General features: G+C 38.9%; 1 protein-coding gene across 1 annotated transcript in view; it reads right to left on the bottom strand.

The window, feature by feature from the left end:
- Nucleotides 1–255: 255 nt before the first annotated feature.
- LOC121898855 (WD repeat-containing protein 49-like) overlaps nt 256–22,276 on the bottom strand; it is a 40,679-nt gene continuing 18,658 nt past the window's right edge. The window contains exons 14-21 of the mRNA XM_042414317.1: nt 21,625–21,755; nt 16,503–16,604; nt 16,027–16,140; nt 13,791–13,981; nt 10,668–10,865; nt 9,480–9,703; nt 8,234–8,316; nt 256–361 (exon numbers count right to left, since the gene is read on the bottom strand). Coding sequence (XP_042270251.1) covers nt 339–361; nt 8,234–8,316; nt 9,480–9,703; nt 10,668–10,865; nt 13,791–13,981; nt 16,027–16,140; nt 16,503–16,604; nt 21,625–21,755 — 1,066 coding nt within the window. The 3' untranslated portion in view covers nt 256–338. The remainder of the gene's footprint in view (nt 362–8,233; nt 8,317–9,479; nt 9,704–10,667; nt 10,866–13,790; nt 13,982–16,026; nt 16,141–16,502; nt 16,605–21,624; nt 21,756–22,276) is intronic.

The raw sequence follows: 22,276 nt of genomic DNA, 5'->3' as shown, positions 1-22,276 counted from the left end.
GAATAGGTTGAATATAGCCTGTAACATGGTGAAATTTACACTCTCTCACTATTCCCTTCTCTACCTTCCTGTCATAAAAAATGTAACATCCCATCATTTCCATCTTACAAGTGCAGCAGTAATCACAATGCAATTTAAAACAAATTCAGGCAACATCCTCCTGTTGAATCCCATGTTGTGGCAGACACACAAAAACATTGTGGACAGAAAGACAACTGGGCGGACATCAACACAAGTTTATTGGTAGAAGTTAAAACTAATGTACAAATTAGGGAAAGAATGGAGTTGTTTTCTCTCAGTGCATCAAATGCATGATGTGCACAGATGGATTATTTCCCTTACAATCCTGTAGTGTCAGCAACTATGGAAAAATAAAAATAAATATGTCTTTCTTGGTTTTCATTCATCACAGTGCCTAAAGAAGTTAGATACTATATATCATTGTGCTTTACGTTTTATTACTGTATGTAGCAATCCTGTATACCACTGTACTCTGTATGCTGCTGATAAGTGACCATCTCTGTATGTCAACAGACTTTCTCATTGGTTGGCTTTATATATAAATCTCTCCTTCAGCTGGTTCCTCTTTGTCAGTGTACATACATGTATAAAAACCAATCAATCAATATGGCTTACGCTCTTGCAATATTCTACAGATGTTGGTCTCCAGAGTTAGAACAGAATTAGGCAAAAAAGCTTTTAAATACGCTGTCCCTTCTTCCTGGAATAATGTAATGTAATGTTGATTACTGTGGGGGAATTTAAGTCAATTTTAAAGGATTGACAAAGTAGTACTCTTGGTCAAGGTAAATTTTCATTGAAAATGTTTTAGAAAATTGCACCTGTTTATGCATTATAACTTGTATTGTATATTAACTGGATATTGTGTAGTGTTTGACAGTTGCATTTGTCTGTTTGTATTGTTTCTGGTTATTGTTGTAACAATGTTTATGCTGTTCTCTTGGCAAGGGCACTCTTTGAAAAAGAGATTTTAATCTCAATTAAACTTTTACCTGGTTAAATAAAGGATATATATATATACATATACGTATATATATATATATATATATATATATATATATATATATATATATATATATATATATACAATATGTACAATGAGTTGTTTAAACGTAATGTAAGGGACTTTTGTTTGTTGAAATTAAGTTTCAGTTCGTGAAAAAGCCTCCCTAACTTTAGCTCCAACAGTTTGATTGAACAGTTCACCTCCTTGGTCTCTGCACTACAAAAACAACATGAAGTGTTTGTTTTTTGTCACTGATGGGCCACACTTACCACAAACCTGTCTGTACTCTTTAGATACCGAGATACCTATTATATATTTAGATACCTAACAAAGCAGTGATCAGAAAATGAAATGATCAGAAAACATGTTATGTCTTCCTTTTATTTGTTGTCATATTTATTTGAAAAAAAACATGGTTATTTAAAGATTATGTTTATTCATGGATTTATCCACCTGGCTCACAGTCACATTGACTCTATTTTTGGCTTCAGTTCCAGTGCTAGTTTGGCTCCAAGAGCAGCTGATAGACCACTTCTTGTTGTTTACTGTGTTCTCTTCTTTATACTGTTTCTACAGCAGGTGCATGTTAAACCCAAAAATCCTGGATATCAGATAATTAGAATTACAGGACAGGAGGACTTAGATACATAGAAGCCCATGTTCAGTCCATGCTGAATGTATAGTACATAGTGGATTAGAGGCATTCTGAAACATTTCACACACAAACACAAACGTGACACAAACGTTCAGTTTGGAGGTTGTGTTGTGACATCTGATGAGTTCTTGCAGTGCATCCCAACCATCTACGTGTCTGCGTCATAAACACCCGCTCCCAATAAATTGGCTGGTAATCACACTAGAGAGAATGAGTAAAGGAGTGTTGGGTTGTGAGAGCGAAAGCTGAGGGATGAAATACTGTATTTGAAGTGTCAAATGTTCACACACAGTCATGCTATTATGATAGCTCCCTTGAGACATGCGTGGGAGGTACAAGTGTGTGTGTACATGTGTGTGCGTTCCAGTTATTAATCTGTATGACAATAAATCTTATTTGCGGTGGACGCTAAAATTAACCAGGCAATACCAAGAAGACAACTAAATTACATGACAAATGTAAATTTGATTTATGGTAATTATGTCGCAATCAGGCAGCCTGAGCTGCAATGTGCATGCAGACTCAGACTAATTCAACTGCCACCAAACTCATACATACAAATGAAGCTATCTTAAAAATAGAGTATATGAACAGAGATTTATGCACCGTTCAAAAAGATAAGGCAATATTACAAGCCTGGGTGTTTCAGGCCAATTAATGTGTAGAACATGCAAGCACATATATGCATGCACATATGATATGTTGCATATTGGCAATAACCATAACCTCAATTATGAGTTAAAATCACCAATAAGTGAACTTAGTTCTCTGCAGGCAATATGTGCAGAAACTCGTACTGTGAAATTGCAATTTAATGGTATCACAAATTATATGAACTTCTGTATTATATTCAGACACACATGATCATGAAGACTCATGCATTACTGCAGGAATGAGTGTGTGTGCATGCGAGATGAGATATCCACAACTTGAAAACTTACAAAATGACTGAGACTGCTAAATTAAAATAAACTGAAGATGGAAGGCATACATATTATGTGAACACATACATGCACACACACAAGATAGGTATACTCTATGGAGAGGCCTATATAGCAGTGCACTTTAATCACAGAGTTCATTTCATTTCCTCTCCTCTCTCCTTTATCACTGGCTTGGTTCTTATTCATCTTCATAAGAAAGCAGAGGAAGAGGAGCCAGCTCCTAATAGCTCACTGATTTACATGATGAGTGTTTAGCCCCATATACAAACTCCTGGGAAAGGGCACAAGAGAAAATACAAGTACACACAGAAATCTTCGTGTGCTCTTTCTAATACACACAAACACACACACACACACACACACACACACACACACACACACACACGCATGCATAAAGGAATGTAATTTGTTTTCATATTACTAAGACAAAGAATCAGAGGCAAATCCACACACACGCATATACACCCAAACACACATATAAAGAGAACAAACAAAGCAGGCCCTTCTATAAACAGATGAGTTAGCGCTCGTGCACCGCTTTGCTTGTTTAGCGTGTAACTCAATTTGAAATGCTAACACTGCCATAGGCTCAGGGGCATGCAGCGGCGGGCTAGCATCATCAGCCCACTTCCTAGCAATTTAACTTTGCTCTTTCAACACAGAACACTTGTGCAGTGGCCCCATATTTTACACACAGTGAATAAAATTAATTGGGAATTTTTGGGGCACACATCATTTGCACGCTGGACCTGCTTTGAATTGTAGATGAAGAAGAGGAGGGGGGAGCCGGTTGTAATGTAGCACAGCATATTTAAGTGCGTGAGCGTGTTTTGGTGTGTTGTGTCGATTTCTGACTATCCGAGATGTATGTGTGTGTGTGTGCATGTGCTGCAAAGCTTACATTAATGATAATGACCCATAGCTTCATCATTAGAATCCATTACCAGTCAGAGATCTGTGGGGTTCGCAAGGAAGGGTGATAATGACAAGGATAAGGGAGAAGAAACTCATGATTAAATTGATCATGTATGTAAATACGCACATTACACATAAAATGAAGCAAGCAAGTTCCTCTTTAACAGCAGAAAAACACTATGTAATGCAAGGATATTTTTAAATGCAGGCAGATATGTGTGAAGGAACACATATTGCATATACAGTAGGAATTCAGAGAGAAAGGAGAAAAGACGAAATTCTGCTCCTGCATTGCTTAGGGTGTAAATCTAGCTGTAATGTCACAATTGTCACATCTTCAGTATAAAGGAGACGAAAATGGAAAAAAATGAACAGATACATCTCAGAATAACTGCTCACAGCCAAAAACCATTAAAACATGTATAAAATATGTGGAAGGAATTTAAAATCAAAACCATTGAAGTAGATACAATGAACCTTGAAACCTCGCGATCTAAAAGGAGTATGAATCTGGTGGCTTTTGGGGAATGAAACCTTGCTGACAAATGCTCAAGACGATTTCTATGAAAGTAAGTATAAGATGAGCCCAGAAGCTTGGCACAGAAACTATGAAAAGGAGCAAGAGATAGCGACAGAGGGAAGCGAGACACTGTCTATGCTGAGAGAAATCAAAACACAGAGGTTGTATCTGAACGGAAAACAGCCTCCATGATCACTGGTGCTGAAGCAAAGTATGTTAAGTTTCTTTACAGAGAAAGCAGGGTGTGTTTTGCCCGGGGAGGGGGATGGTGGGGATTTCCCTGCCTCTGCTGAATTATTTTTATCTCCGGTGGGAACAAAAATGTATCCCCCTCATAATAATTTATGCTGCTTCACCCATAGAACATATAAAATATCTAAAATAAAAATAGAAAAAATAAAACACTCAATAAAGTGCCGCAACGTGAGAACAGTCTATAGTGCAAACAACGACAAAATCAGAATCAGAAAAAAAAAATTAGAAATGGACTTTCACAAAAGAGTATAGAAGCACAAGAGACGAAATTCTGGTACTTTTTGGACAACCGTGCATGGGTAGGCGGTAGTGATGCCGCCATTTTTGACTGAAAACGCCATCGCATTCATTCATATTCAGCACATCTTACATATCTAAAACCACCGAATCTCACAGCCAAATCAGAAGCGCAATAGAAAATGTATCAAAATAAGTCATCAGTGAATTGTATGACACTCACAGTACATACTAGTGATGTCACCATACTAGATGTACCATTGAAGTTCCACTACTCCTAAAACCTAATTTGATACCAGGGAGAAACCAGAAATCTCATTCAGCACACTCTTTTATTTAAAAGCTTTTCATAAACAACAACAATTGAACAGGAACTTTGTGTGCTTCATTATTTAAGCACACAGGCTGCATTAGAATTAGAGTAACAAATTAAATATTGGTCTGTAGCCTTCAGGTAAAAAAGCAAAACAGCCCAAAAAATAGTAATTTCAAATAAGAGGAACTGTATGAAATGTGATGCTGTAACAACAGATACAGCTGTGTGGTTATGTGTTCTCATTTTAGTTTGCAATCTTTTAAGTATGACTGAAACTTTAAGTGTTTCAGCATTTAAACAAAAAACACTCTGGCTATATTAGAATAGTAACACTGTGTTATAGAGTGAGGCGTTGATACTACTGATAACTAAAAATGCTGGTTTTGATTTTGGTGTCTATGGTATCGATGTATTGATTCTTGTGGCATCTCAAATGCAGTGGTCAGGTGCGAGATTCATTATTGTTTTGCTAAAGTCCATATTTATTTTATAAATGTTACTTTAACAGCTACAAGAAATAGCTTAATAAGCTCCATAGTCTATATAGGCCCACTGTGGTTCTGATTTATTTTCATGAATAAAAACTGTGATGACCCCTGTCATCTTGTGGTTGCTGTATGAGTCACCTGTGTGTCTGCTCTCTGCAGGTGCTTGTTAGCTAACCTGGTATACCTGAGGGCCCCGGTGTGTTTCCAGTGTTCCCAGATTATTTAAGTCCTGACTGCAGTATAGTTCGCTCTCTTGCTGACTCTCCACCACTCTGATGCTGCTGCAGCTGCTACTGCAGCTCTCTGCTCCTTCTTGTTTAGATATGCTGTTTTAGTTTAGTCTTATGTTTTGTTTTGCACCCTACAACACTCACACACACATCCTCCAGTCATGCACATCACACACCACTGACTCCACTGATATCCACACTCCACTTTAAACCTGCAGCGTGGAACTTTTACATATAAATGAACATTCAAGCCTTTGCCAAACGAGTTCACACAATGCTGATTAAGCCTATCACCATGAGATAAATGGAGTTTTTAAATCTCATGTGGGGGCGACATTCCCACGCTGGCCATTTGGCTGTTAATCGTGCAGCTCTTCTAGACTTTCCAAATTCTGATAGTGAAACGAATCATTTCACAGGGTGTTGTGTGACGCTAAAAACAATTTATCCACCATTTTACAGCCGCAACAGTAGGTTGTGGCCAGTAGTGTACTGGTTATTGGCATACTGTTTTGGGACAAATCCGGTGGGCCAGTTGAATGTCCACACAGCCACGCGCCCCCCTTTATTCTCACTGTCTGAAGGGGAAGACAAAAGTCCTGCACTCCAGCTTTAGGTATTCCATTAAATCCTTTAATTTGGCTTTAGAAAGGATAACTGGTTTAACAACATTCTCTTTCGTTAAAATTCAACTTGATGTGTCTCCTCGTTTGTTGTGGCCAGTTGAGCCAGGTCATGACAAAACGTTTCAAAAACACCCCCCCCCCCCCCCCCCCCTCTGATTTTTCACAAATTGCATCCTGAGAGTCAGTATTGCCATTACTTCCGCAAAAATCATAATAATCATAATTTCACTAAATACTACCAATCACCGACTGATACTAAAACTAGTTCAACCAATTTATAACAAGGTACTCAAAGAGGAACTGGTGATAAGGCCACAGGAATTTCGATCGAACTGGGTGAAAGAGTTTTGTGGGACTGACAACTCCACATTTATGTTTGTTGGCTGTGGATGATAACAGGTGGAGCTCACAGCAAGGGCTCCAATTAAAATCAAAATCAACCTGCCTGCTTGTAATTGCTTTTCCGCCTTCATATTGTGTGTGTGTGTGTGTGAAGTCAGTACTAAATCTAACGACATCTAAATTTTACAGACTTGTTTGGTTATTAGAGACGTTCCCAATGTTCCCTCTTTTAAACTAGTTTGTTATATATGTTTCAAGTGATCTTTATAGCTGTGTAAAAATACAAAGATTAAATCCGGCACACTCCTGTGTCTGTGACAGTGTGTGTATCACAGGGTTGTGTGTCTTATTTCTCCTGTGGATACCTGAGTGTTTTGTGTTGCCACAGAGATTAGACTGTATTGCTCACAAACACACACACACACACACATATGCGGTGATGGAGTGAACGGAATAGACCTGATGCTCTCACTCACCGGTGAATGCTGTGATGCACTGGGTCTTGACACACACACACACATACACATACACATGCACACACACTCAGCTGGTGATGGAGTGAGGCCATTCCCTCTCCTCACCTCACGCCCAGTGGCTGGCTGGCAGCCCAGTATAGACTTCCACCAAATCAACCACACAAACTTCTGATGAGCTCAGTACAGTACTCACACTCACACACACACACACACACACACACACACACACACACACACACACACACACACACACACACACACACACACACACACACAGATCCACATAGTCAGGATTAATTCCTCCGCAGAGAGTCAGTGGGAATATTCCCTCCAGTTCACACTTTTCAGGTGTTTCAAAACTTGGTTATTCTTTTCAATTGTCGACTTCTTTGTCATTTGATTTGCCCTTGGGCTAATTTAAACACTTAAATTTTCTCTCTTCTCCATATCTACCATTTTCATTACCCTTCTAAAACTATTACAGTGTAGATTAATATTACATTATTCTTTTGATTGCTTACATTTTTAAAGTCATGCAGAGATAATTTGTGAGCTTAGGTTAAAACCCTAAGAATTTTTTTTTCTGTACTACACTAGCATACCTCCATGACGTAGTTTCGATTTTACATCTCATTAGAGCTAAATATTACACCTCAGCTAGTGAAACAGCTTTGAGGGCATGTTTGACTTAAAGAAGCCATCATTCACTTTAAGTGCCAAACAAATGTCTATCCTTAGTGGACTACAGCGATATTTTTCATTTTGACATGATTTTTTAGATTCTTAAGGGTAGCTTCTGTGAGGTTTTGCAGCTCTCCTTCTCTACCTTTATGTTGTTGGTGTACAAATGTCTTAGCGCAAGCCTTAACGCTTCAAAACCTGGTTTCTTATGTGTCAGCAGTTGCATAGATGGCAGATAGAGCTGGGATCACTTCGCTGTCTATTGTCATTTGAGTCCCAGGAACAATGCTTGAGTCCCAGCAGTAATGCTCCCCTTTTATTCATAGACAGAGAGGGGCAATACTTTAAAGACAAAATCAAATTCTCAATGAAAAAGCATCTATTTTGAGCTTTTTTGCTAATTTTCCACACACCTTTTCAAACCTTTGTACAATAAAATTACCAAATTTGTTATTTCCTTACATACAATTACCAAGCTCAGGGAGCTGTAATAATTTGACAAATAATTAAGATACACTTACATTTTTTTTCTGGAGCTTTCAACCATATCTCACCATCTTCATCAGCAGATGGAGTTTGCTCAGGTGTTATGCAGGGAAAAAAGCTAGTAAATAAACACTTGGTTATGATAATAGGTACAGTTTACCTCATCAAAACTTTAAGACTCAAAAGTGCCATTTTTCCTCTTTTATTACTTGCAGTGTGCAATAAAAAAATTTGGAGTCTGAATACTTTTCCTCCCTAAAAAACAGGAAAATTATGCTTTGAATAACCCCACCTCATCCTGTCTGGACAACATCAAATAACATTAAAGTGACTGTGAAAGAGGTGATTTTTTTGCAGCTTAATTGAGTGAAGATGGCCAGAAAAGAAGCCCAGGTGAATGAGTTTACACACATAAACAAGATCAATAAATACAGTGATGCACACAGTAAAATGAACCAAAAACATCTCCACTCAAACACATCTTTAAGGCTTAGTTTAATGGTTATATATGTCCATAAAAGGGATTTTATTTTTGCATTTTCTGAGATCACATATCATGCATTCACCCCAGGACAGTCCCATCAGTATTTATGACCGGAAAATCTATCCCACTAATCTAGAAAACCAGAGAATCAAAACCTCTAATGTGTCGTGTCAGATCTATGTACAGCCTGAAGCTCCTCTATTGGCATTGGATGTGAGACTGACTTTGAAAACTCCAGTAAAGACTATCAACTTTTACTGACTCTTGTATTACAACAGTGCAATCAGTTTCAAACCATAAGGCACACTCTAATTCTCTGAAAAATGATGTTTTTCGGTTCTCTAAGCATCAGAGTAAAATTCATAGAATTGGGAGCATCACAAATGCCATTTCACTCTTTGTGGCTATGAGAAACAGTCATGACTGTCTCTCAAAACAGTATCCTGAGGCGTAGAATCTTTTTTTTTTTTTTAAATGGCTTACTACTGGCTGACTACATGACAGATGCTGGCCTAGTTCTCTTAGTGCAACTATTATGACGTTTTTACAACAACAGAACAATGTATGTTTTTAATTATTTACGGGAAAGTAGAAAAACCTGGCAAATACTGTTTTAATTACAATAAAAGATAAAATGTTTCATTTGTTCCTCGGACAAGCCACTGAAAACCATAGCAGACAAGCCCACAGAATAACTCAAAAACACTGTGCAGCTTTACCAGGCAGTAAAACAGAGAAATGAAGCTGAAGTCGTACAACTACAGCACAATACAGCTGAGACAGACTTGACTATTCACCTGGACAAAGGCTCTTTTCTGCCCGCCTCCTTGTCTTTCATCCCCACTTCTTCACTCTCTGCTGAGGTGTCGGGGTCTGGGTCAGCATAAGTCTCACTGGGAGCTGGAGGTGACCTCTCCCCTCCCTGTTTGGGGTCTCCTTGCCCTTTATGGTCTCTCTGCTGCTGCTCTGTCTCCTGCTGTGGGTGAAGACGTCCAGGTCTCTCTAAGCACCACAGCTCCTCCTACAGATGATGGACAGCAGTGGAGACAAAACAGCAAGAATATTTGGGATCAGCTTGAGCATGCTGGTTTGCAAGATGACCTTGTGACCAAGAGATTACTACCTTGAATGAATGAACAGTTAAACTGGGACAATTCAAACTGTATTTTGAAGCTCTTTAATGTGTGTAGCTTCTTGTTCTGAAACATATCAATAATTAACATTGTATCCTTTGAAAACCTGATATGCTGAATATAGATGGTCTTTTAATTGCAAGATTCACCTTCATTAAACACTACACAGACAACTCATGAATCCAACAGTGTCTAATAAAATAGAAATAAGCATAATACTTCTTTAAACATTAAAATCTTACAAAAAACACAAACTAAATTCAAACAGGCAGCTTTTTTGTTGACCAGCTCAGTTGTGTGCGTTTGTGTCTACACATGTGAGCAGGCATCTACACTGTAGTGCACTGTATACAGTACAATAAAGTATGAAGGTGTACATGCATGTTTGTTTCTATTCATGCATGTTCTTTTGTGGGTTGTGGTGAGTGTTTATGTCTATTTGTGTGGCTATATTTGTGTGTGTGTGTGTGTGGGCCTGAGGCAAACTGAAATAAAGCAACAGTCAGCAGACACTGCCCCAGGCTAACTTAATATGGGTCTCCTTTGACACAAAAACACACACACACCCGCCTAACCATGGCTTGACGCTGTGTTTCACTGCCATTTCATCAACTGGATACTACCACCCACCAGCATGCTGCCGAGTGGGAGGTTAGGCTTTATCGGAGCCAGCCTGCATTGCTGTACATTTGAACCGGGAGGGTCTAAGGCTGTTACTTTGACAGTGTGGTGCTGAACAATATCTCTGCCATCCAAAACAATTTATTTCAAATACTGAATGCGGATTGTGTTATGTAATGTATGCTACTGCAGTGTTCTGTACGTTACCTGTGTTTGTGTGTGTTTGTGTACCTGTCCAAACAAACCAATGGTGTCCCCAGGCAGGTAGCTGAGAGCCACACTGCAGTCTGATGATGCCGACAGAAGGAGGAGCCTATCCCCATGGATACATGTCTCCAGGTGAGTCACACGATCAAGGTGTGGGCGGAAACTATTCAGCAGTTTTGGAAGTTCTTTGGTTACTCCATCAGCTGGTTTGAGGCAATAATGCTGAAAGACAGACAAGCAAAGTTTATTGTGTATCATGGATGGACTTTCCCTCAGTGGATGTACGAAAACATGCATTTAATTTATGATTGTGTGATACAGCATCATAAAAACTGGATATTTTTATCATCAATGCTAAATCATAGCAATTGATGCATATGAAGTATTTTTATCTAAACATAGAATCAGATTGGAAATATAAAAAAACAAGAAACAAGCACAGCTATGCTTTGAGCAAAATGCATCATCATGCAACATCAGGATGCTAAAAAGTACCGTAGGCAGAAATCACAGTGTGGGTGGGCACAGAAAAAATCAGGTGGGCCAAGCCTGTCCAAGACCAATCATACTTAATAGGTTCTGAAACGCATATATTAAGCAAAATAGGATTCACCACAGTTTAATCATATAAGCCTTATACATCATCAGAGGTAATGTTATAGGCACCAACACAAACACTAACAGCATCACATAGCCTGGCACGACAGCCACATAAACCACACACATGTATGTACGAACGCACACACTTCACACACACAGATGGCAGACACAGCAACATCAGCATAAAATCCAATTGTACACCCAACAAAACTATACCCAATAAACAATAATACTGAAATAGGCAATAGGCTACTACAGTCCGAAATTGTAAATTAGCCTACTTTTGATGATTACAGGAGACGATGGGGTTTGGTGTTGAACACTGAAATTATTTCATTATAGTCCAACGCCTCAGTGAGTTCTCTTTCAAAGGAGAGCAGGGACAGAGAGTTCAGTCTGTATGTCATCATTGATGCCCTGATGCCAGTTTTTATCCGACTGACAGTTGGAAAGAGTCTTTCAACACTTCAGCTTGTTGCTGATGCTGATGGTGAAAGGGTTGAATTAACAGCCACGTACATGCCGTTACTACTTGACACTTGTTGAAGAGAATCTGGTGCAGGAGTAGGTGTCTGGGTTGACAATGATGGCTGAACTTGAGCTGAATTCTCTTCCTTCTACTCCTTGCAACGTCTTTTTGTGACTGCTTTGTTTCATCATGGTTTTTATCTTAACCTACATTAAAAGCAGCTAGCTAGCAGAAAGTAGGCTTCTGTTCTTCTGTGCAATGTGCAGGTTGTACACTGAGTGAAAGAGCAGGAGCTGCTCAAAATCTGGTATTGGCGAAATGCACTGCCACTCAAAAAATCTGACCTATCAACTTCATCTTATATTAAACAAGAAGCAAGAAACAACGTTTGCTTCATTTTTATTGGTTGTGTAGTCAGATAATTGAAACTGTATTCATTGACTGCTACTCACTGGATGATCCAGCAAAAAGGAAGACTTCTGATTGGGTGGGCTGCCAAGTGATTGGGCCCAGGCCTACCCACAGCTATGTGTCAGAATCTAACATGCTATTATTTGCTTATTAGCACTAATCACACAGTACAGTTCAGGCTGATGGATCACAAAAGTTATCACAATTCATCCTTAGGGGGATATGGATGTCTGAACTAAATTTTGTGGCAATCCATCCAATAGTGGTTGAGACATTTCAGTCAAAACTACAAATGTCAACCTGCTAGTGGTGCTAGAGGAGAAGTCAGAGGATCACCAAAGACAGTAGGATTCATCATCTAGGGACTGTGCATGTTTGTACAAAATTTGATGGCAATCCAAATCATTGTTGAGATATTTCAGTCTGGACCAAAGTTTTGAACATTGCCATCACTACAGCCATGCTGCAATTATGGCTAAAATATTGACACTCAACCGTTGAAGAATCTTAATTGTACTTCAAAAATACCATATTTGTTTTGCAGCACAAGGAACATACTTTTCAAAAACCTAAGGTGCATTTATTGTCATTAACACAAATACTTATCTTATATTGCATGTTATGTAATATGTAAAATAAATACCACAAACTACTACATCATGTTAGGGTGAGATCTGGTGCTAACTGAGAAATCCTGCATCAACACTCTATTCTGTGCAATCATGTTAGTCACCCAGCTGATTCCAAAGCGTACTCCTAACTTGCCGAAGGACAGGATTTCTACCAGAGCACTGATCATGCCCAACTTCTTCAACTCTGCTACATATATACATATATTTCCATAAATTATACTGGAAGCCAAATGAGATGCACCCATCTGAATTCATCCCCTCTTATAAACTGTGACAGAGAGTAGAGCTCTGAATATTGTGGCAATAATACCCGAGAGGGTGTTCTTTTACTGCAATTATGAGCATGACAGTCATGCAGCTACGCCTCATACCGATGGCATGATCCAAGTCTCCAGAATCAGAGTCAAAAAGTCAAAAGTGTCTCTCTGAGGTATCAAACACAAACTCTTGTGATGTATACAAAGTGTTCATATGCTGGAGTACTGGAGCCAATCTTTGATCAGATGACTTGGCTGAAACTACTTATAATTTTACTTCAATATTGAATGATTTTACTCTCATCTAGTGAGACTGATTTGCCAAAAAATGGAATAGTAAATGATTATTTTCTCACACATTTCAGTGTATTTGTATATCTGTTGACAAGGGGATGCAAAATGCAAACAGTGCTTTCTGCTCTTATTTATTTAACCTGCCTCTCAAATTTCAAATGAAACAGCAGAAAGGAGGGGGCATTACTTCCTCCTGCTAATATATCAGTGGAGAGTTTTTGAAATGATTGACTAACTTTACAATGACAGAAAGAGCTGCCATTTTCAGAGGGAGCAACAAGCCTGATCTAATGGAAAAATCATGAATATTACTGTCTCTTGATCTCTGTCCCTCCCTCCTTGATCTCCAGTCTACATCGCTTTCTCTCATATTATCTACTGTTCTTCTTATACACAAATGTCATGGTGATATGAAGACAGAGTTCATTGTGAATTAGTGTGGGCCACTGCAGCTGGTATATGTACAGTACATGAGTAAACCTACCTGTATGTCCCATGTCTTGAGTGTTCCCTCTCTGTCAGCTGTGACTAAATGTTTTCCACAGGGGCTGACAGTCATAACAATAGACCCCAGGTCTCGGTTGTGAGCTGTGAATTGTCCCACCAGACGGCTGCGGAGGCTGTTCCAGAACCTGACCACACCTGAACCACCACATGACACCAAATCTGCACCACCTGGGGGAATACAGAAATTAAGACATCTGGAATAATCATTGCAAGAAAGCTACATATAACGAAATGTGCAAAAAGTTGGGTGCTATGGAAGCCCAGTATTAATGCTAAATGATGTTTTGACCCTGCAGTGGGTATCAGGCTGTGCCATCATATATCTACTGTCTACTATCTACCCACTGACAGGTGGCATCACTAAACTGCCTTTGGATCAAGCCCTCACCCAAGTTAAGAGCAGTTACTCTGCAGCTTGATCCAATATTGTATCTTCATTGTATTTACTTGGACTAAACTACATTAGCTGACCCCAGCTGCCATCACTGGCAGCATGCTGCTCAATTACCCTCCAACAGCCTAACAATCACCCTCAGCTACCTCACCTCAGCAAGTAACACAGTATACACTTCTGTCTATAATCATTAGTGTATAGCAACTACAAGGGCGTTCAAAGTCCTTTGCATAAAATATAAAAGTCATTAAGACAAGATGTAACACAAACACATCATAAAAAAGACACATATATAGGATTTAAAAGAGTAAAATAATATAAAATAAAATAAAAATACGATATAAGACAGATAAAACAAGGGGTTAAAATGACAGCAGCTACAGTGCAGTGTGAGATAAGAATAAATAGTCCCAAATTTAATTTTATAAAAGTCAGTCGCAAACCAAAAAGTCTTCAGCCTTGATTTAAAAGACCTGCAGCTTGGAGCAGACCTCCTTAGCAAGCAACAAAGCAAACACCTAAGCTAACAACATACTACCCAAGAACATGCTAGGCAAAGCAGCAGCACCTTTGCACGTCTTTTCTGTTGAATCAGAGAAAATCCAGTAAAACCAAATATCACAGGAGATTCCATGATAAATGAACTACAAAAATTGGAGCAAGGAGTAGATAAGGTATCAACAGAAGAAACAGGGACTGCCCACATGCCATCAAACCGCCAATCTTCCAGCCAGAGGTATATTTTAAACAGTAATGAAAAGTGGGTGCTTTAGCCAAAATTATGTCATACTATCTTGCACCAAAAGTTTTTGACAATAACAGAGAACGCCCATTTGCATAGACTAGCTGATGCTGCTTTGGTTCTCTCATCACTGAAACTGACCATGAAAAAGGTATGCTAGAAGACGACTAGCGTCTGGTAGTCTTACATGCAGAGCTGACTACAGCTCTGTACATTTAGACAAGGGCTCAACCTCAACAACAGACGTGCACATTGCTGTCACGGTCTGTTATGAACAGTAGGCATCTAGTCCAGGGCCCAGAGGCTGATAATGTTTTTGTTTTTTTTACCAAGGCTGAACAGGTAGTAAATGAAGTAGCAACTAGGAATAACAAAATCAAACTTAAATATTGTTCAAATAAATAAATAAACAACAGAAACTTTGGAGCTTGAGATGCTGTGAATGCAAAGAAGTGAAAAGCTGGAAAACTTGAGGCAAGCTCACCACATCAAACAATCATTGATGTGTAGCTACTTTACATTAGCAGATAAGAGATACTCAGAGCCTTTGTGTGAACATAATACATAGAATAATGTGCATGCGTGCAACTGTCTATTTCAGTATTAAAAACAGCAAGGCCATATATGCAGTATATTTGGTGAAAAGGGCTTTTGACTGTAGAGGTCTCTCAACCTTCAAGTAACATCACTGTGTTTGCAGACTCCCATGTGATGTCTAAAGTATGTGTAAAGGCAAAATACTGCATTTGCTTAAATAGGCTTTGTCCTTAAAACAGAAGGAAAATCCCAAATCTAGTCACTGAGCTGAGAGAGTTTAATGACTGATAAAACTGACAACATTTTTATGCAGGATGACATGATAATTTTGGCAACAGTTTGATTTAGGTCAAAATACAGAATACACAATTTATTTGGGTAAAATGAATTCACTTTATATTCACTGCTGTTATTTGCTGCCCAACATTGTTACTAAAACATTATGCAGTGCCCCATATCTTTCAAAAACTACTGCAACAAATAAGCCACACTAAGGCTGATAAGAATTATAAAGTTGCTATTTAGTTGTCCATGTTTCACCTGTTGCTGCAGCCACAGACGTGCGTCCTGGTAAAAAGAACAACCTGGTGACAGCAATGCAGCTCTCCGAGTTCTCTTTGCCACTGACACCGATATGAGAATCAGGGAAATGACCTAAAAAATTAAAGAAAAAAATAAGGAAAGAAAGGAAGATCACAAGCAGTAGAACGAGACTAACAACCTACAGTCATGCTGGCAGCCGTGTGAGGCTCCAGGCACAGCAAGGCTTCGTGGTCCTATAAGCATGTTGATGCTTAGTATGCATAATGTTGACCATCTTAGTTTGGCATGTTATCATGGTAACATTTTCAATCTAGCACTAAACACAAAGTACACTAACACTGTTTTTAACACTGTTTTTTATCTTCATTTGAAAATGTATAATTGAGTAAATGACTGGCTCCCAAACTGTACAATTGCAATAAAGGTGTTTATTAAATTTCTTTGCATTTGTGTGTGTGTGTGTAGGTGAGAACCTAGCTGTTTATTGTCTCCTTCACGTTCAGCATGTGGCCGCAGTTTCCTCAAAGCTTTTTCCGTGCTGTTGTTCCACACTATAATCTCTCCATCATAGCTTCCTGTACACATCAGACGTGGGATGAAAACAAAATGCAAGAACTTAGTGGAAACTTAAAAATCACACTTTTCTTTTCGGTATTTTTTATATTGACAAAGACACTTCAAAAGCTGACAGGCTTTCAACTGAGCCAACAGAAAGAAAAAGTCATGCATTTCAAAAGAAATATCAACTCAAGAACTTTCTGTGAACTCACGCACTTTTGGTTTGTTTGTGCTGCTGAATCATGCAAGCCAGCCACTAAAAACCACTTTAAAATCTTAAAGCTCAACATCTGTCCCCAGCTGTGTGTGTGTGTGTGTTTCTCTTTGTGTTTATCATATAAGGCAGGAATCTCATCAGGTGGTTCAATAGTCGAACAGCAGGATTTGATGAGATGTGTGAAGAGTGTATTAACTATGGAAGGTGTGTTTGTGTGAGAAATAGGAGATATAAAGTTTATGAGAGTGTGGCATTATTTATGCAGCCTAGGGCCAACTTCTGTGTGTGTGTGTGTGTGTGTGTGTGTGTGTGTGTGTGTGTGTGTGTGTGTGTGTGTGTGTGTGTGTGCATGTGTGTGTGTGCGTGCATGTGTGTGTGTGTGTGTATGAGAGAGACAGAAAGGGACAGAGGTGTTGAAAGAGTGCAGATATCTGAGGCATCTACACAATATTGAGCTTTAAGATGCAGCTGGATTCACTTTTGCCTTCATTAACTTTCAAAAGCGCTCTAATGCACCAAATCCTGGTCATTTCTGACAACACACACACACACACACACACACACACACACACACATACACGGCTTAAACAGGGATATATGTTAATTCAGTGGAAGAGAAATACTTGGAACTAACAAACAAACATACCTGCTTATTCACTGATTGACTAACTCCAACAAAGACATTTTAAAATATTCAGAGCATCCTCTGCTTGGAAAAGATGTCATTACTGTCAATCATTTTTCTGATTCCTAAGCTTGCATTTCCGTTTATAACACATTTTGGTCGGCCATCTTTAATGAGTCAGTGCTGGGTCACTTGGAAGGTGTTCAGCCATGGAGGATTAAGGGATCTGAAGAGAGACGGAAGAATGAATAGGGGGGTTGTGACGGAAAGAGGTACACAGGACCCCTGTCTACATGCACCCTGCTGTGTGTGTGTGTGTGTGTGTGTGTGTGTGTCTGTGCATGTGTGTTTGAAAGTGTCTGTGTGTGAGAAGCCAAGCAGAACCTCGCCTAGACTTTGAATATGGATGAGGAGGCTTCAGTCCCACATCAGCCAAATGTTCCTGCTGCAACTTGATTCAACTTTAGACACAAACAAACAGATGCTCGTATACACTCACATAAAAGTACATACACACACACACTCACAGTCCAACAGAACTTTAAATTGACTTTTGTCACTGGTGGCCATGATGCCACCACTGCTTTCACTTGGCGGCTCTAACACATAATTTGGCAGCAACACGCTTTGATGTGAAAGTGTGTGATTACTCACTGCAACCCTGAAGAAATATGCTGCCAACTGAAACTAATGCGTCATCGCTTTTAGACGTCTTTGTGCTTGGCGGATTTGGAAAAGAAATAATTTGCAAAAATAGTTCATTTAGAAAATAACAGAGATAGTTCACATCCACTTTTTGCTTTAATATGGAAAGAAGTATGGAAATGTAGGAGATTAAGATATGAATGTGATTTATGCTTTTTCATACTTGCCTAAAGGCCAGGGGAAAGAGAGAGCAATGCACATGATGTTAAAGCAAAGTTGGATTATGTGAATGAATTACATAATTTTATGATTTTTCTGGGAAAGACATTGGTTGATCTAGATAGACCAGCGCTTCTGACGACAGAAAACTATTCCAGGTCACAGGTTTGAGCCAAACAAAAGTGCCTCTATGAACAAAACACAAGTTCAGTTTTCAATCCGGTGGAAACCTTCAGCTTCATGCCAAAGATATTATCAGGTAGAGAGCTGAAATGTATTTTAGACTGTAGAAAATACTACTTATGAGGTAGATCATTTGCATTCATCTGACAGGTTTCCAAGGCCTTGAGAGGCATCGATATTGTGACACTATTGGCTGAGTGACAGCAGGTTATGAACAAAGAGAAATCACAGATAAAGGGGGATTTCTTGCACACAAAGCAAAAGCAAAATATTCATTCACTTTTGTTATTTTTTTTTTTTTTTTGCAAACCACATGGTCATATTTTAATATAAAAAGAAACACACCTTCAAACACAACCACATTATATAATTTCCTCCTCACTTTCTAGCATATACCACCCCCACCTTACCCGCACACACACGCTTGAAAGACAGAAAGTACTCTGTCTCATTTCCCCTCACGCCCACTGAGAGAGCTCTAATAAACATAATTTAAATTGGGCATTTGGATTAAATTGGAGGTGGAGGGAGCAGTGTGGGGCTGTGTGTGTGTGTGTGTGTGTGTGTGTGTGTGTGTGTATGTGTACGTGGGCGGGGGAAGAAATGCAGCAGGCTAACTAGGGAGATGAGGTAAAAAATAAACAGAAGTGAACAGGGGATGTCAAGTTAGAGACTGGGAAGAAGAGAGGAAGCAAGCAGAGAGAGGAGCTGAACACGCCAACAAAGAAATTGGGGAGCAAACTTTGAAGAAGCTTCCAAATTCCAAGTAGAGTTAAGTAGCTCCTGAATTGTGCTTTTGTTCTAGCATCAACTTTTCAATTCCTTCCAAACCATCTCTCCCCCCAGCTTCAAGAGCACCCACTCTTATCTACCTTTCTACCTCCATCCCTCACTTTTTCTCGCTCTATATATTCTATCTCTGGGGTAGATGTGTCTCTGAAGGACAGAACGGGTCTACAGTTTATGTCTGCGCTCTGCTCGCACAGACTGGTAAACTGAAACTGAACTTTCACTACGTGAGCCAAAGTGATAAAACTGAAAACTGAGGAGCATACTGGGGCGAATTGGGAGCAGAGTGTTTGTAGTTTGATGGTTACAGAAGTGGACTAGTGACTGGAGGATTGCCAGTTCAATCCCCCAGGCAGAAAAAAATCTAAGAAAGTGATGAGTGCTGAGTTGTTGCTGGTAATTCAAAGTATGTTGTATGTTTCACATATTAAAGACCTCAAGAGACCAGGTAATTCTAGTTTTCTTTGGTTAGCATTTTAACTTGTTAGACATTTTGAATGTGATGGACATATTCTTTGTTATTTTGGTTAATGGTAGTTGTCAGTCTTGAATTGTTTGATGTGACAGCTTGGTAATGGGATTAAGTTCCGCTTCCAGGGAACACAAAATCATAAAAAACAAAAATACTTTAAAATCATGAGCACAAACTTTGGAGAAGAGTTCCAAAGTCTGCAAGAACTCGCAGAAGTGTAATAAAAAATGGAGTGATTGAAAAGAAAAGAGGAAACTTCTTCGTCTGCTCTTCCATTAGCCAGAGGCGGCCAGTGTGTCTGAATTTTAATAAGTCCTGGTGTGATTTTAGGACTGTACCCTGACTTCATATGTTTGTGTGAGTGTGTCATTTCCACTTCCTGCCACTGAATCCATGCACTGATAAGCTGCCTGATCATTCTGATTGTAATTCTGGATATATCTCTGTAATGTATATCTGCTTTTTCAAATGTTTTGTGGAACAATACTACAACAAAAGGAATAAAAAAGGAAATGATAAATACAGATACAAGAATTGCCACTCAAGCTGTAGTCCGACCCACTACCTGTTTGTGCAGACAAACCTTCAGAAAAAAGAACAAAACAAAAGCAAAAGAGGAAATCTGTTGGAGTAATTATCCCTCCAAGCTTTCTGTGGGCAGTGCGTAGTTATGGTTATATTACCACACACACACACACACATGCAAACACACACACACACAAACTGGGAGAGAAAGATTATTACTCAGTCTCAATGCAGAATGGGTTATTGTAAATATATAGATAATATTAGAAAATAGAAGTAAGCAAAGTGAGAAATGTTTTCAACTTTGTACATTATTGGAAATAGATCTTGATCACACTAACTAGATGACTCACTGAGTACTGGGCTATATGTGTATTTAAATATATATATGTAAGTATATATTTCATGACATTTCCAGTTCACTTGCCTTTAATAAAGGTCTAATTAAGAGTTTAATGAAGACAGGACTTGCCAATTAATAGGCTATATGTGGAGGTTTCAGTCTGTGGTGGAAATGGCAAATGTCAGCTCACAATAGAGAAAATGGAAGCTGTTGTTCCTCTGAGGAATAAAGAACTGAATTATGAGTTTCTTTCAGCAGTGTGGCTTACAATCACAAAGGGCAAGAGGGAGGAACTCTGACTTTAAAGCAAATCTACATTATGTTTAAACAACACAGTTTCTAATTTGAACATTTTTCAATTAACTTACATTCACCGCAATTTAAAAGTGTAGGGTGTTCAGAAACTTTTGAGTTGTAGTATGCATTCGTAGGTGTGCAAGGCTGCACAAGCGCACACACACGCATAGTACATAGTACTTTTAATTGTGAAATCTGAAAAAATGATGTGTCTGCCCACACAAATGCACACATAACCACATAAAAATGCTGCTATTTCCAGCAGAAAGAAATGTGTGTGGAGCATGAGACCTTTGATAACAACACCACTTACTTTAATTAGCAGATAACTGCTCCCAGTTATTTTTCATTTTACTTAAGTTATTTTTTCACAGAATCATTTTCATTTCCAAGGCCTTTTTCACCTCTTTTGAACTCTTTCTCCTCTGCATGAGCCTCGTTCTTAACTTACATCATGAAAGTGTAATTTAAAAAGGAAATAGCACACGCAAAATTACAGGAGGGCATATGCACTTTTGCAACATTGAGCACACTTCTGTTCATATGAAAGTTGACTTTGTACACACAATACGTGAGTTAGTTATTAAATTGTATTTGTGGGCAGGGATTGATGTCATCAAATTTGCATGATTTTAGTTTTCGTGTTATTTTCTTGCAACATTCTTGTAACTTTCTAAGTAATCAATATCAAAAACACTTGACATGTGTACACACACACATACCTGTGACCAGAGTCTGCGGAGGCTGGAATGCAGCACAGAGCACATCACCACGATGCTGAACACCCCCCTTCCACTCTGATGGTTCAACAAAAGACTGCGAGAAGGAATGCAGACGGAATACTGTTAACATCCTACAGAGAGACAGAGAGAGAGAGAAGGAAGTGAGAAGTGAGTTAGGAGTGTAAGAATGTGCCACATATTCAAATTTCAAGTACAACCTGGTCCATCAACACTCACTCTTTCCAATCACAGTAGATTTTCTTTATCAGTAATGGGCAATATGTGTTCATGTTATGCATTATTAGTACTAGTAGTAACTTGGCAGTAATATCAGTAGCAGTAATGGTAGCAGTAATAATACAGTAGTAGTGATATGACAGACTTGAGTTTGTAGATGGAAAAGTCTAAAAAAGTTAGACCGAACAGCTGGGGAAAGGGACCCAATATTCTTCAATCTTGGGAGCAATACTGTCAGAAGCCACGATAAGAAGCTCTGTCATGTCAGTATTAAGCTGTAAGAAGTTGTTTGACATTCAGTCCTTAATGGCAGTCAGACAGTTGTGCAACACAAACACTTTGAGAGACATAGAGTTGAATATCGTCAGCATAACAATGCTAGTAAATATCACTAAATTTGCTGATAACCTGACCT

This window comes from Thunnus maccoyii, chromosome 6, assembly GCF_910596095.1.
Source record: "Thunnus maccoyii chromosome 6, fThuMac1.1, whole genome shotgun sequence".
NCBI lineage: Eukaryota > Metazoa > Chordata > Actinopteri > Scombriformes > Scombridae > Thunnus > Thunnus maccoyii.
Note: the sequence above shows the minus strand (reverse complement) of the source record. Positions and strands in the feature narration are given on the sequence as shown.